We start from the raw sequence: 17,147 nt of genomic DNA, 5'->3' as shown, positions 1-17,147 counted from the left end.
ACTTTAAATAGTTTGACTAGATTAGTGCTGAGGCAAAATAAACTGATAGGTCATCTCAACCGTTTCTCGTTGTTCACATCATGCAAGTCATGCAAGTCATGCAAGTCAATAGAAACAGCCATTCTTCACTTACATGCACTCATACCAATCTTTTAGATTGGGCAACTTTATGTATTCAAATGTGACTTTTATTCTAAAGTCGGACGGAATAGGAACTATAAATTCACAATCCATATTGTGTGGATAGCCTTCAGGATAATTTGGACTTTTCAAAGTGTCATTCACCACCGAACCACAGTCTGGAAACGAAATAACAAACAAACAGTTATTAAATAACATTTAAATATAATTGTGATTCAAAGCCCACTGATCAAACAATGAATAATTTCGTCTTATGAACAGGCTGAAACGCCAAAACTTAATAGCAGTCGCATTAAGGCCTCTTTATATAAAGTAAAGCGACGGTTACGAATTGCAGCAACGCGACTTTCGGTTTTGCAATGGCGACTTTCTGGGAAACGTTTAAGCTATTGTCATGCAAGCATTCTTATTGCTATGGCTAGTAATATAATTTTGTCATTCTCGCTGGCGCTGTTGTATTCCTCTGTCATTGTCACTGTTATTGTAATAATTTGCCTTTTACAAAATACCATCCTTAAAATTGAGGGTCTCAATAGGGTGAGCCGCTGGACGTAAAAATCGACAAATTTGAACTCTTGTCGTAAAATAAGCTAGCTGTAAAAGTTTTCCTTTAATCTCAACGGAAAGAAATAAACCGTTAACTGTAAATTGGCGTTAAAAAAAATTAACCTATTAAGACCCTCAAATTTCAATGTCGGAATGGCGTAGTTGCGTGTTTACCCTGCGCAGCAGCATCGCTGCCATCTGTGACATTCCACGTCTGGAGAACGAACAATAAGAAAAAACTCCTCATCCTACTTTGTTATCTTGGGTTATAGCAGTATCCCTAAATATCTGAAACCAAATGAAACATTGACAATGAGATATTTCGAAAAACAATTTTGTTGATATCAGATTAAATGTTCTGTTGGCTTGTTTGCTGAACATATTCCATCGACCGACCTGAAAGGTACTTAAATAATTCATAATATAATACAAGAGTTTACCAACACCTTCATCGAAGATCAACAGTTCATGAAATTTAAAGGAGTAAGACTGAAGGGTTTTGCCACGATGACTAGATATTGGAGCATCTGTAATGACTGTGAAGTCAGCTATGCTGGCAGGCACTGGCTTTATCGCAAGCACGAATATGCCCTCGTTAGTTACATACAAATTCAAGGAATTGAAAAAAAAAATCTTAAAAACTGGGAGCAAACCGGTGATATTCGATCAATGAACACATTACACAAGTTACTTAAGACTGTCGCCAAATCGTTTTTGGAAGAAAAGCTAATCTGCATCATAAAACAGTTCGGATGTAATTATAACGGGCACTATCTTTGGTTAAAAGAGCGAGCTCTGTCAGAGTACGAAACACAGAGCTGAGCTTAGGCTGTTACACCATCCGACCATTTCCCATACTTTTCTCTAGCTTTTTATTAGTTAATTGAAAGTGAAATTCTGAAACAAGCGAGCCGGCAGGTAACAAAAGAAGAACTAAACAACGGTTTATATACATATTCATGCCAAGCACCGTAATCGACGTTATTACAACATGCGTAGAGACGAAAATCCTGAAGAGAAAACGAAATGGAATGTCGGAGTTTTGAAGGTTTTCACACTCAGTTAGAGTGTAAGCTTTTTGCGGAAATACAAATCAAACAGCCAACACTTGTAAAGTACATCTTGTTTCGTTTTCAAAAACAAAACAGAACAAAACAGGAACTTTGAAAAATATTACAAAACTGGCATAACTGCTATTATTAAAAACTGTATCATTGGATAATGCAATTCAAGACTTTTTTATTGGCTTAGCCATTATGGTATATGAGCCAATGTACCATAATCTACAAATATGGTAAGCGTGCGCGTCAGCTTAAAATCAAAAGGGAGCTAAAAAATCCGGTTTCTTCTTACAAAATAATAATTTCTTGGGGGCGTTTTTAATAAAACAAATATTCCACTCGCGCTTGTTGGATATGAGATGATTATAGTCAACTCGGCGCTACGCGCCTTGTTGGTTATCTATCATCTCATATCCAACGCACGCTCGTGGAATAATTGTTAAATATTCATACAATTCATAATGGAGTCAGAGTGACTGCGATCATGCTGAGTTGCATCGCGGCTAACTCATCATGGCGATCTCCGGTCATCGCAACGAAGCAAGCCTCAGAAATTTCACTGGCCGCCCTTCGAATAAACAACCAAAATCTTACGTATATGCGCACGATCCTTCGCAGTAAAGCACTATTTAAGCAATAGTGAAAATCAGACCTGAAAAAAATTCAGGCCTGTACCGGATTCGAACCACTGACCTCTGCGATACTAGTGCAGCGCTCTACCAATTGAACTAACAAGCCAACTGGGAGCAGGCCATCAAATTAGACATAAACCCGTAGATGGTAAATCAAACAACAAATATATATGAAATACATATATATGAACTGCGGTTATGAAACGTATATGTGCACGATCCTTCGCAGTAAAGCACTATTTAAGCAATAGTGAAAATCAGACCTGAAAAAAATTCAGGCCTGTACGGGATTCGAACCACTGACCTCTGCGATACTAGTGCAGCGCTCTACCAATTGAGCTAACAAGCCAACTGGGAGCAGGCCATCAAATTAATTCGACATAAACCCGTAGATGATGGAGGGTTTATGTCATCTACGGGTTTATGTCGAGGTAAAGCTGATAAATGTTTATACGTTATCAGATGCCTCCGCAAAGAAGGATGTAGCCAAGCAGAAGTCGATGTTTTATTTAATTCCATTGTCCTACCTAATATTACTTATGCTCTATCTGTGTATGGGGCCTCTGAGTCAGAGCTAACTATAGCCCAGCAGTTTTCAAATCGTTGTTTTAAACGTAGTTACATATCTAAGAAATTAGTGATAGGTGACTTACTTAATGTGCAAAATCACAAAATTTGTAGCGAGGTTTCTACTATCCTTAGCCACCCTCTTAGAGCCTACTTCCCTGAAACCAAGATTACGAGATATAAGTTAAGAAATAAATCCTCTGTAATGCCCGCCATTCGCACGAACCGTTTTAAGAATACATTTTTTAATAGAATTGTTTTTAAGTAGCTTTGTAAAAGTGTACTTTTTGTATTCGATTTTCGTATTTGTTTTTACGTATATACTTATCTTATTTAGAGATACACCTAAGCTTACTTACATCCTTTTTAATGTAACATAAGATGTGCAATTTTATCTTTTGAACAATAAAGACAATATTATTAGACACTATTATTTTAACCATCGCTTTAGCTGCTCCACGGTATACTTCTCCGGGCCGCTTTCGAACTTTGATCCCGGTACACCGTCATTTTCTGTCAAAATCGCCAAATTTAGAAGGCTAAATGTCGAAGAAACTAAAGAAACACTCGTATCTACAGCCATTCCACCAGTTTGTTTGTCTGAGTCTCGCGGGGGGTCTAATTTTACTGACGTCACTCCCGCGCAGCGCTATTTAGGACTTTTTCTCCTTTGTTAATCAATTTTCTATGACCAGAGGTTGACTCATCTACATACCAAAACTGCAGTACGTAAAGGCGATGGTTGACAAAGACGAGTGTTTATCATAAGCCAATAGGATCTTCTGGCGGATCCCAGCAAAGCTGAATACCACGAACTCGGAAAGGTCGCTCGGGAGGTTATGACAACCTGATGTAAGTAACATTTTTAACGAAATACCTTTATTCGATAACTTGCCTGCGTTTCAGGATTTGAAAATTATTTTTTGGTAAATCTAAGTTCAAGTAATGGTCTTGAATTTGATCGTAAGACTTGATCTGCAAAGGCTTGGAGAAACCTCAAGCTTGAAATTAAAGCAGTAATCTTCATAGATGTGTTAAACTCGAGAGTTGAAAACTTCGCATGAGTAACTCTCGAAGGCAGCTGCGAGCAAGAAAGTTTTTGACTGTAAAAAGAACACTGCCACTCTCTTGTTCTTTCTAATTCAGTCAACGTTCGAACCAAATTTCAGGGAATTCTATCACTGAATTTTGCAAAACCTATTAATTCATTTTAAGAGGGGGCATTTGGTCATTTAAAATCATCTCATGCCTTCTCAGAGGATTATGAAAAAACCAGGCTTACGCCGTGAGCCGCCAGCCAGTAATCGTGGAGCCCCTGATGTTCATAACAAGTGGGAAAGTAGTAGCTTCTTTTTCACTTTTTCTTCAGCTAGGGCCTAACCGCATTACAAAATGTTCAGTACGGTTCAGTACAAATTTTCTATCATCACCAACGCTTTACAGTTGCGGATGGTTTGTGGCCACAAAAGTTTTGGCCGAAGCGGACAAGCCTTCGAATGCACCACCGACAAATCTTTTTCAAATGAGAGCTAATAAGCACCAAAGCAAAAACTAAAATAATTACCTTTTTATCATCCGATTGACAATAGCAGACTTCAACGAGACCTTTTTACAAGTTGGTTAAATAAGCCTTGCATATTTAAAAATCCTAAATAAGACGTGTCTATTTTCGATCCATAAGTATGGCGTGAAGAAAGCAGAGGCATGCAAAGTATTTAGAAATTTTACGCTTCAGTTCATGTTCTGGCTTTACTTGGTTTTACTTTAGAAGTTTTTCTCCTTTTTTAATCAATTCTTCATGGCCAGAAGTCGACTCATCTACATTCCAAAACTGAAGCACTAAACGGCGAGGATTGACAAAGCTCGGAGTGTCTAACCAAAGCCAATATGATCTCCCGACGGATCCCAACGAACCTGGTTACCACGAATTCAAAAAGGTCGCTCGGGAGGTTATGGCAGCCTGAGATAAGTGAAATTTTTAACGAAATACCATTTCTCGGTATCCAGTCGTTTCGCCAACTCGTCGGTTCGGCAACGAACAGTTCGCCAACGTATAAGGTCGATTCGCCAATGTCTAATGTAAATTTGTCAATACTTATATGTCAGTTCGCCAGCGTCCAAAATAATTGTAATTACAAATGACCAGAGGAATAAAACTTTACTTTTGTTGTATTAACACCGGGTGTTCGGAGGTCGTCCTGCGCGATGGAAAGCTACCATTTTATATGCCTCACTATATCAATTCAAAAGGCATGGAAAAAGCGAAAAGCAGCGTCGGGATTTGACAAAAAAAAGAAAAAAAAAAAACGAGCAGCGAGTACGCAGAGACCCTGCTAATTAACTTCAAAGAGGGTAGTGAAACAAAAAGCTCTTTTAGGCACTTATTGACCATCAGACGGGGAAACATTTACAACTGATCGCAAGCCCAAGTCCATGTAAAGTGTTCGAGTAACCTTTCTCTCCCGATGAAATCAGGGTCTGAAATACATTTTTTTTTCAAAATTCAATCTTGGTATTCTTTGAACGTATTTTGAAACACTGTATGTTTTTATTAAACGCTGAGCGTGTCGAATTTATTCAGAGGAAGCGTAGCGCTTCTCCTTTCAACGAACCCTTTCAACGAAGGTCTCCTTCTCTTTGAAATACGTTTGGTTGTCAAGGGTTAAACCTCTTGCGTTCGTACACTTTTGTGTCCATGAATATACTTTCTGAGTCTAATATGTCAGCCGAGACTAGTGATTGCATCGAGGCACAATGTAGCTGTTTACCCGTCTCAAAAATTCTCCTATTTTGTCTCTTGTTCTTTTCCACTGACAGAAAGCACCGTCAGTATACCTTTTTCACAATAGCAATTTAGTTGTGCTCTGAGTGGTGATACCCTTTTCCTATTTTTGCCATAGAAAAAATTGGCAAAAGTGATACTGCCGTTGTGGTATTCTTTGCTTTTTCTGTTTGGTTTGTGAGGGAAAAGGAACGAGTTCCCGGATAATAACAATAACAGTGGTGCCCAAAGCACACTGATTGAGCGTGGCCCTTTAAAACATACTAGAGGATCAATAATGAACGAATTTAAAAGGAGTAAATTGCGGGAATTATAATGACCATCATGATCAATCAGCGCTACTATTACCCATACATTCAGCCATGATAGCAGACGCGCAGGTTACCGAAAATAAACCTTTGTAAATCTTTAACAAGCTGCCTTCCGTAAGGAGGTCCTCGCTGGTTGCATACAAAATCAAGGAATAGATGAACGGCTTAAATGGAATTTTAGAGTTTCAGCGCTTTTCAATTTGATAGCAGACAAAGAGATGTGCAATCGATGAACAACTTATGCAAGTTTCTTGAGACCGTCGCTAAATCCAGTGTAGCGGTAACCCCGAGTTTCAGAATGATCTTCTGTATCTTTGTTGAGCATTTTATATTTCTCGTGTGTTGAATATGAAAGAAAAAAATAATTATCACCTTTTTGCTTGATTTTCTTTCGCAGGTCAAATGAAATTCATTTCTTTAGAAGTAATTATACTAATTATCCGTACCACTTAAATGAGGGAGAGGAAACAATCAGACTTGTAACCGGATGATTCATAAGTACGAATAAAAACTTTGAATTTGATTAGAAATGAACGTAAAACTCAAAAACTTACGAAAGTTTTCGGCCGAAACTTTGGCCTACGGCAAAGGGAGTGATCACAGTATCAGCTTTAAACTTTGTACATTAGCGCTAACTTAAAATACTCACGAGGCAACTAAAAGAACCTTTCTTTTTCGAGTTTGAGTGGATTGTCGAAAATAGTGACCTCCCAGGCAAGATATTTTTGCCAAATAGCACCTGCAAGATTTATCTGGAAGATTCTCAAGAAATGGAGTGGCCGAAGCATACGGAACGCAGACTTTAACGGTTTTTTCCCTTACCTCTTTTATGTGCTCTTTTTTGTCTCGTCTAGGTAGCTTTTATCTCAATTTTGGCAGGAAACTAAGTGGATATCGTCAAGAGGCCGATCTGACCGAAAGATCCTCTACAAGTTCCTATGGATCAGACTCGTAGGGTAATTGATACACTTCCATTTTAGACTTTAAAATTCTGAAACTTTTCAAATAGGGAAATATTTTTATTTGTCCTGATGACGAAACTCTCTCTTCTAAACCTATCAGGAAACAGAACCCTGACAACCTGTACAGAAACCATCTGGAATGAAATGAAATCAGCTTTAAAACGGGGTAGCCTGCAATTGTATAGCCTTCCACATTATCTTTTTTCAACTTCCTTTATCAAACATTTCAGCTTGTTTATCATTTTCTCCCATTAGAAAACGTCGTCTGCTGTTAACCTCAAAGGTAAAAACCACTTTTCATTGTTAGTGTTCTGCCGAGTTTTGCTACAGTTGTCAATACTTGGGACGACTATTGATACAAAAAATGGGGAGTGAATATTTCGCGAGGCTCAATTTCCAACGTGTTGTGGGCGAATTTACATATGCTTACTATAGCAACTAATTAAATAGTGAAGTTTTTATCTGAGCGGCGGGGAAGAGGCGTTCTATAGCACTTTGTGGAAAAATTTTCGTACTTTGAAATAAAACTTGTGGCAGTTTTAATAAAAGAGCTCTCAAACTGTAAAACAGGCCATTGAACTATATATCAAATAGGTAATAAGATGATTTTGAGTGGAATTTTGTGTTAATTTGCACGAGCTAATTTGTCGTAGACAAAAAACTGAAAATAGCTCAGTTACTTTATAATTTACATGAAAAAGGCGTCACAGAAAGTCAAGACAAACGACATTTTAAAAGTGTGTGCACGCTTTTAGTAATTTGCCCTCGTTTTCCTACTTTGCTGTTACGACTTTGCACCTGTGTTACATGTAAAATACACTCGTTTTCGGCCAACTAGACGCGTATGATTTTTTTCATGCATATTATTATAAAATAAACTGTCGCGTTTTGTGACAGCACTTGTCGCATTTTGTAATAACCTAGGTATATAGATGGTGGAAGGGGTTGCCAACCCAAACGGACGATTTCGAGAACACACGATAGCTTCCAAGATATTATTTCCAAAATGAATAAATAGAGGGTTATACACATCACATGCTAGATACTTTTAAAGGCCCATTTCCAATCTTGATGCAACGCGGTTGTTTGTTTGCTCGTTTTTTTTGGTTTTGAACTGCCGCTATTGTTTAAAGTGCACCTACACCCAAAAAATTGTTTTCGCTTAACGAAGTAAGCTTATTTTTTTGAGTATTTCTGCGCAAAAAATTTTTTATTTGCTCAAATCTTCAATTTTCTATGCCCAGTCAAAATACGGAAAATCGGCCGCCATCTTGCCCCACGATCGAGTTTAAAGAGGAATGGCTCTAGTGGGTAATGTGACGTCAAATCGAGAACACGAAAGTCTGCATTTCACACATTTTCACTTGTTTGGGAAGGTTGTAGTCGATAATTGTCCGAAAATATGCCGACTAAGTGTGTTGTAGAAGGATGTAGCAACGTGCGAAATTTGCAAGAGGGTATCGCGCTTCATACATTCTTCATACAACACAACTAGTCGGCATATTTCGGACAATATCGATGACAATCTTCCCAAACAAATGAAAATGTGTGAGATGCAGACTTTCGTGTTCTCGATTTGACGTCACATTACCCGCTAGAGCCATTCTTCTTTAAACTCGGTCGTGGGGCAAGATGGCGGCCGATTTTCCGTATTTTGACTGGGCATAGAAAATTAAAGATTTGAGCAAATTAAAAAATTTTTGCACAGAAATACTCCAAAAAATAAGCTTATTTCGTTAAGCGAAAAAAAATTTTGGGTTTAGGTGCACTTTAAAGAGTACCTCTGATTGGTCAGTTATTTTTACCTTGTTACGGACTCCCTATCCATATGGCATTTGTGGTCGCGTGACATTATTGGCCTTCAAATTGTATTTTTGCTCTCACAGGTGTGTCGTAAGGGATTTTACCTCTTTTTGCAAGAGACGATCGGATGTTATAAAAAAAGTTGTTTCCAGCAAGGGCTGATTGTGTATTCAGGCGGATTAGAGGTTTGTGAAAGCCCTAGTCATGTCATCAATACGTTTCAACCGTGCATTTTGATCTCATTAACCCTTTCCTGCCGGTTTTTTCCTTTCTGCTTTGAGAGGTTTGAATTGAACATTAGTGTTGAGTTTCACTTTAGCCTCTATTATTTCTGTCTTATTCATGATGATTGTCATTGTGTTACTTTTTTTGAGGTTGTTTTTCAACTCGTTTATAGTAGTGACACGCACCAGTGAAACGAAGGCGTGTCAAGGGAACGCCTCTTCCATGGATGAACAATCAAATAAGTGATACTATGAAAGAACGTGACTGGGTGCATAGAAAGGCGCGAAAATCGAACTCGGCGCGTCTTTGGTCAATGTATGCAAAGCTTAGGAACAAGGTTAATGGCTTAGTACGTACTGCCAAGTCTAAATATTACAGTGACATGATCGAGGAAGCAAACGGTAACTCAGAAAAGGTGTGGAAAGCAGTGAACGAAGCATGCAATCGGAACTCATCTTCAGAGAGTATTCAGTGTATTATCTCTGATGGCGTTCAGAATATAACAACCAAATCCATTGCTTCTTCAATGAATAGCTTCTTTGCTTCCATTGGTCGAATTCTAGCAAATAGAATACAAACTTCCGCCTTGAATTTAAATTCCATTTCAAAACACTCGCTTTTCCAGTTCGATTTGACTGAATTGGATCAACCATTTGTGCTTGAGCAGCTTTTGTCATTGAAGACAAACAAAGCGATTGGTCTTGACAAAATTAGCGCGAGACTTCTTAAAATCTCAGCTCACACTATTGCACCATCTGTTGTTAAACTTTTGAATCTTTCAATTCGCACTGGTCAATTTCCCAAATTGTGGAAATGCGCGAAAATCACGGCATTGTTTAAGTCAGGTGACAGGACTAACGTTTCCAACTACCGCCCCATCTCAATCCTCCCTACATTAAGTAAGATTTTGGAGAGAGCGGTACACTTGCAGCTGTATCAGTACTTGATTACCAATCATTTATTGTCCAACAAGCAGTTTGGTTTCCGGAAGGGTCTCTCAACCACAACAGCTTTGACCTCATTTGCCGATGATGTGCTCTTAAACATGGAACAAGGAAAGCTTTGCGGGGCTGTGTTCATCGATCTAACCAAGGCATTTGACATGGTAGACCATCAAGTAATGTTATACAAGCTATCCGAGATCGGCCTTTCTGAAACAGCTCTTTGCTGGTTCCGTTCTTACTTAACTGGTAGACAACAGCGCACTTCATGTGGAAATGAGTTATCCGAGGAACTTCCAGTCACGCATGGGGTACCACAGGGTAGTATTTTAGGGCCTTTGTTATTTGTGATTTACATAAATAACTTGCCAAATGTGCTTAACTCCTGCTACGCGTCACTTTATGCAGACGATACTGTGATTTATTGCTATGGTACATCCTCAAAGGAGTTGAGTGATAAGTTAAATAACGATCTACTAGGTGTGGCGAAATGGCTTCATGATCACAAACTGACTTTAAATTTGGACAAAACTAAATGCATGCTTATCGGTAGTAATAGGAAACGCGAAAGCAAAGTAGATTTGTCTGTTTCAATTTTAGATCATAGTGTAAGTAATGTTCGCAGCTTTAAATACCTCGGTATACATATATCTTCGGATTTCACATGGACAGATCATATTGAACACCTAACTGGGAAAATCAATCAGAGGCTTGGGCTTCTCAAGCGTATAAAGCATTTATTGCCTTTCAGGGCGCGTTTACTTTTCTATAAAGGTCTTGTTATGCCCCTTTTTGAATATGCTGATCTAGTATGGGGCGATAAACATAATATTACCCTTATGTCTAGTTTGCAAGTTTTGCAAAATAAGGCCGCTAAAGTTATTTTAAATAGACCATTCTACTCATCCTCCACTGAGGCGTTAGCCGTTCTCAAGTGGCTGCCTCTAGAGAAAAGGCGATTTCAAAGAAGATGCGTACACGTATACAAATGCATCAATGGCCTAACTAATCACAATATGGACTTGATTAGACAAGACGTACTTCATAGGCATAATACACGTAACAAAGGCAATTTTAGATTACCGCGTGTCAAAAGAAATTGGGGGAAGCAAAGATCACAATATCATGCCGTTTCCGATTTTAACTCCCTCAGTCAGACTATCAAAGACTCAAAGAATGTCAATAGTTTTAGACGTAATGTTTTTAAGTTTTTAATATAGCTACTTACGTTTAATTTTTATTTATACTTATTTTTAATATATTTTTGATTTTTAATTTTTTATGCATTTTTTGTATCCTTTTAATCTCTTTGCAATTTTATTGCTTTCTTGTTTCTACTATATATATCTAGTTTCGAGGTCCTTTTTGAAAACCATATCTGTTATGAAAAAGTTTCCTCAATAAAGATGATTACCAGTGACCTATACTAATTGCGCTATAAATTTTTTTTGGCTTGGAGACAGTAATCTCTCCAAGTAGCTCTGAAGGGCAGTAGAAGACTGAACCGGTGGCGTCCAGTTTTACATCGATGTGATTCTTTGTTTTGTTCGTGAATGGTGTATTGGAGACCCTAATTTAACATAATGTTCGAAAGGTACAATTTCCAATTAATTACGGACTAAATTTGAAATATTGTAAGGAAACTGTAAAATGACGAGCGGTGAATGTATCTATCATAAAACAATCGACTACGTGTCCAGGATGGCTCTTGAGAAAGAAGATTTAGGGGGTCTTCAGTAATCGAGGAATTTCGTGTGACAGGAAATAGGTCGTGGCGCGCTTGGCATCAAGTTTGAAAATGGGCCTCTAAGGAAGTTCGAAAAGGGTTTTATGCCGGGGGAGACTGGATCCAGAGAGAAGCTTATGACCCTAAAAGGGATTATGTATGTTCGAGAGTAGGGTTTTATCAGCACGTTAAGTAGCCGATCAGAATTTACCTTCTAATATGGAGTCGTTTATGTTTGCGTGATGAATGAAACTTAATACGTAATGAAATTTAAATTTTTCAGACCGCAAACTCGACCATAGTTTAGAGAACCGACCAAACCAATATTTATAAAAGGATACAAACCAAAAAGTGCTTTGCTCCCTTTGCGAGTTCAATCCACAGCCAATCCACAGCCAAGTTTATTGCTATTCCTAAGTTTACTTGCTAAAACAAGTGCGTTGTCTTTTTCAAAATTGTCAGCAAGCTTAATTTTTGTTCTTACGTGCTTTCTAATCTACAGGTGTCAGATCGCGACGAAGACTTAAAAAAAAAATGTTTCCATATTTGCTTTGGCCATTAAGCGTGACCATTTAACGCAAGTTTCCAGAATTGAAGAGATCCTTGACTCCAGTGTGGTTTCATTTCCTCCTTTTTTTTTGTTTCGTCCTCTCAGAGACAGAATTTTAAAACCTATTGTACCCGAGTTAAGGTAGCTAATCGAAAAGAGTTTGTAGGTGGAGCTGTAAAAATCTTGTACTAGAAAAACAAACTTGTTCAGTCGCGATCCTTAATGATCACGAAACGTAAAGGCAGTTTGATCTGCGCGCAGCTGAAAACAAAGTAGAGGGGGAAGGGGGAAGGACGAGAATTCCCGTACAAAAACTCAGTTTTTTTGTCTGTAGGTGTTATGTATTTTTGGAAACTAGCAATTTTCCGAAAGCGATCTCAAATATTCCTCAGCAGCACCAGATAAATCGTTTAAGATCAGCTCTCCTTTAAGAAAATGTGGCTCTACACTGGTTGCTACAAATTTTTCTCTCCATCATTCTTACTCAACAGGAAGACGCTCTCTTACCTATCGAACGTAGGGTTTGAAAATTAGGGAATATCATTGGAAAAATTCACCTGGATATACTCAAAAATCGGTTAAGTGACACTTTTCAGGGCAACTGAACAAGAACAAAATTACTCACTGCCAACTTAATAAACTTGACCGGTCTATCGTCTCGGGAAAATCTCAAACTGAGATTTCCCCATTGACGGAGCGATGGCGAGGTCAATACGGCTAAGCGTAAAAGTGCCTTAAAATAATTTAAACATGTATGGCCTCTTGGTGAAAGAAAATAAAGATTCTTCGGAACGCACTGCTAAGAATACTTGTATTTCACTATTCGCCATCGCTTTCGAAAACGCATCTTCACCTTCTGGAAGATTCACGGATAAACTTTACAAGCCTTTAGAACGTCTAAAACTAGTAATCAGAAAAAGTGCTACCAACATAAACTGATCGACTGTTTACATCTGATGTTTCGGGAAGCTGGTTAAAAACTTACTTGTGTGATAACGAGAAAATCTACTGATGAGAACCGCAGAACTATGTGAAAAGTGCCTGTTGATTCTGTAAAGCCTTTTAAGCTTTCTTTTATATTCTTAGAGAGATAAAATTTGGCAAGCATTGGAGGGTATTGCCTTAGGTCTCTGTATGCACCATTCACTGGGTTTCAGTTTCTAAGCCCTCAAGATAGTCTAGGTCAATTTCATGAACTGTTCCAATATCAATCTTCTTTAACTGTTCCACAAGGTTACTATAAGCGAGAAACTTTGGTACCTTACAGGCTTTACAAATTGAAATGCTTGTTCTTTTTCTTGGTTTACTTTCATTTGATTTCATTGAAAGCACCAGTCTAACACTTTTGTACTTTCGTTTTTCCATTACACCACTTGCATAATATGTTGCAATACTTCGTATAATGTTGTCATCTGACTTTTCAAATTTTAAAACATTTTTCTTATATTCTTTAGAAACTACTCTATCAGTCAACTGCTTGTTCCCTGTCACATAACTTGTGAGAGTATCCAATTTGCATCTTTTCTGCAAAGTGTCAAACAATCCCTCAAAAGGGGCTTAAGAATGTTTATTTGTGCTTCCATGAATTCTGGCAGCAGGTTAAATGGTCTCATGCCTCCTTTTCCTTGCAATTCTTGGTCCCAGTATTGATTGTCCATCGGCAAGTGTAGTAGGGCTTCTTGTTCGTGCCTGAGATACCTGTCCCTCATGTGTCTAAAAATATCGCTAACTGATTAAACACTGGGTAGTAACACATTTATTAAAACAAGAAGTGGTTGAATGAGACCAAAATTGTAAACATTACAGATCTGAACACAACAATTGTATCTCGCCATATCTTACATTTGATATTTTGATGTTTATAGTTTAGAGACACCATCATTTATACGTATGATGCACGATCCTCGCAGTAGATATATTCATTGTATCTGACCATTGTATCTTACCAACATCTGACCATTGTATCTGACCAATATCTATTCATTGTATCATATATTCATTGTATCTGACCATCATTTATGACAGTCTTCTGACTGACCAAATGAACACAGGCACACACTCAGGTTTCTTGCCCAGGCACTGGCATAGAAGCCTGGCACTGGCTGTCATTCTGGTACTGGCTCTGTGTTAAGTGGCCAGTCCACCAAAGTTTAACTTGTAAAAATATTTTTTCTTCTCACAAAATAGAATATTTTTCCATTAATTTTTTATCAAAAATTGGCATAAAATTGTATCTACCCACTAATTAATGAAAATCTACAGTCAGAAGTTGTACACAGCAGTTTTTTGCTGCACAGTTACCGGTACTGGTAAAACAACCACAATGAGGAATCAAGAGTATACTCACAGTAATATTTTTTAACTCATCTGTTATGTCCTTGCATCGTTCCCTTACTGCGGCCAACTGAAAGCATCAATTAAACATGTCATTTCTTATGCACTGATTGGTTAATTTTTAAAGTTCATATAAAGTTCAAACAGATAAAAAAAGCTGGGATGTGTTAACAAATATTTGTGTAGGGAGGTACAGTGGGGATGCACAAACCATTACCCAGTTTATAATTAAAATTATTATTACTATTATCATTATTATTATTATTATTTTTAATTTCCTACCTTGTTAAAATTGAAATACAAGCCTCCTTGTACTCACACTTCCACCACTCGCCTAAAATAACTTGATACAAAATTCTCTAATATTCGAAATATAAAACATTCTCAAAGCACCACTACTAATTTACGTTAAAATGACAAATTAAATATGTCATCTCGCCTTTTCCTGGGTTCGTTGGGCTTTTTTGTACTCTGCCGGAAGCTTGCGATTTTCCTTAACAGCTTTCTCTCTTGCAACCTTCCGATCTTTCATGTATCCTTGGGTTTCACCCACGTGACCAATACCTTAGCAACGGTTACTATCCGCCATCTTGGTGTCCCTCGAGCGTAAACAAACCGTATCTAACGAAGAGTTCATGTGAGAAAGAAGGCACGGTTTTATGAATGATTGTTGGCTATTCGAGCAAAAGTGGAAAGCATAAAGACTAAGGATTTTTTCGTATAATAATTTAATAATTTTAGTATTTCTATAGCGCAAAATTCATTATATATATGATCTACTGCGCTATACCAAAGATCATCACAAATCAAGGGCAAGAACAGGAGGAACTAGAAGTTGTTGTATGGTTCGAGGCTTGCGGCTGTTGTAGATCCTCGATTTTTTGGTCGAGCTTTTCTTTGAGCTTCTTAGCCGATGAGAAATCGATGTCTTTAGCCCTCGCATACGGCACTTCATTGACCTATGTCGGCAAAATCCATGAGCATTTTACCTGAGTGCAAGTAAGCTTGGGGTGTCACGAAAACTCACACCCCGAAAACTCAGACCTCAGACCTCAGACCCCGAAAACTCAGACTCCTCGAAAATTCAAGAGATAAACTCGACTCATGATCACTCCTGGTAATCCCGCGTGTATTTTGACCTTTTGGGTCTTAATCCAACTGAAGAAGCAAAAGCAAGGCCGCAAGTTGCACGTTTCGCAAAATCGTCCGATGGTTGAGTATTAAAACATTTTAGAGTGACACAAGACTTCATTTAGCTTAGATTTCCTCCATTTTTCCCGTTAATTTTGAACTTTTCATTCACAGTTAACGGGATCAAATGCGCTCGCTCCAACATCAAAGTATTAAAATGTGGCGTGATTTTGACGAGCCGAAAGGGACGTTTGTTTACCTTTTTGTACTTCGTCGCACAGATCCTTTCTGTCGCTCTGTTAAAATTCTTAAATATATCGCGATAATAATGGATACAGACAGAGACTCGGCCCACCAGTCCCAAAACGAAGACAATTTTGCGACCCTTGGGCTAGAGTTCTTAAATGAGGCAGAAAGAGAAAAACAACGCGAAAGACTCGGTATCAGCGCCGTCACGATTCGCTTCACTGAAGAATCACTCTTGATATTGTTGTGCGTCTTTCGCGTCGGATTTGTTGCATTGTTCCACCGGTTATATTATAAAAAAAATTGGTTCATGCTTTATGCTATGCACTATCGAATTATGGAGCACTTCGGAAGCTTGGAGAACACTTCGAGGGACCTGAGTTTTCGGTGTCTGAGTTTTCGTGACACCCAGCGAGCTTGCCATGAATTCTAGTAGTTGCCTCAAACATAAATAAAACACTCGCGATATGTGAGCATGACTCAGTCAGTCCAGCTTTGCATCCCAAGCAATTGGCTGACAAAATAGTCCCATCGTTTTCGGAAATGACCCAAATGTTCACCAAAGGATCATTCATATGCTGTGAATGCCAAACTCGTGCTCTCACGGCATACTTGCCGGCGATTACTTTGCCTACAACTGAGGTTACAAATCCCGACACCATTTGATTAAACGCCTCTAGACTCTTGAACGCCTTGAACTGCTTCTTGGTGTAGAAGCTGGTCTCAAGAACGAGGTAACTCAGCAAGTCCGACGCTTCCACAGGAGGCAAGCATTTTGGACTGAACTTCTCGGCTGGTATGCTTGCAGGGTCAACCCCAATGACCGAGATATTTTGCAAACATCTTTCCTTCCAACTCTCTAAGCTTTCGGCATACTCAGAGAGCACTGGGATACCTTAAGATGAATGCCAGATACTTTTATCGCTTTTTTCTGTCTGGATATTCATGTAGTTGGCGAAATAATACGGCGATAAGAGAGAGGGCTTCACTATAGAAATCGACTAATTATTCATAAATTTGACACCCGAGGGACACCAACATGGCGGACACTAACTTCAGCAAAGCTTGTGACGTCACCTGAAACCCAACCATTGAGCCAAGTTAAAGCGCGTGTTCTTTTTGGGCGGCATCCTAAATATTGACTCATTAAAAACTAAGAAAAGAATGTAAAATTAGGAAAAAAAAAATC

General features: G+C 38.4%; 1 protein-coding gene and 1 pseudogene across 2 annotated transcripts; one reads left to right on the top strand and one right to left on the bottom strand.

Annotated features, from left to right (window-relative positions):
* Positions 1–2,786: 2,786 nt before the first annotated feature.
* Positions 2,787–3,215, top strand: LOC148733626 (uncharacterized). Its single transcript, XM_088758015.1, has one exon. It carries the CDS (start codon positions 2,787–2,789, stop codon positions 3,213–3,215), a length of 429 nt encoding a protein of 142 aa, XP_088614141.1.
* Positions 3,216–13,041: 9,826 nt separating this feature from the next.
* On the bottom strand, positions 13,042–17,070 carry LOC111325354 (uncharacterized; annotated as a pseudogene). The gene is made up of 3 exons (XR_016000196.1): positions 15,021–17,070; positions 14,595–14,651; positions 13,042–13,960 (listed from the first exon to the last, which is right to left on the bottom strand). The product of XR_016000196.1 is annotated as an uncharacterized LOC111325354 (transcript).
* Positions 17,071–17,147: the final 77 nt, after the last annotated feature.

The sequence above is a fragment of the Stylophora pistillata genome, chromosome 4 (genome assembly GCF_964205215.1).
Source record: "Stylophora pistillata chromosome 4, jaStyPist1.2, whole genome shotgun sequence".
In the NCBI taxonomy this organism is placed as follows: domain Eukaryota; kingdom Metazoa; phylum Cnidaria; class Anthozoa; order Scleractinia; family Pocilloporidae; genus Stylophora; species Stylophora pistillata.
Note: the sequence above shows the minus strand (reverse complement) of the source record. Positions and strands in the feature narration are given on the sequence as shown.

Coding starts and splice junctions, on each gene's coding strand:
- LOC148733626 (XM_088758015.1), top strand. CDS start 2,787: ATGTCATCTACGGGTTTATGTCGAGGTAAAGCTGATAAATGTTTATAC.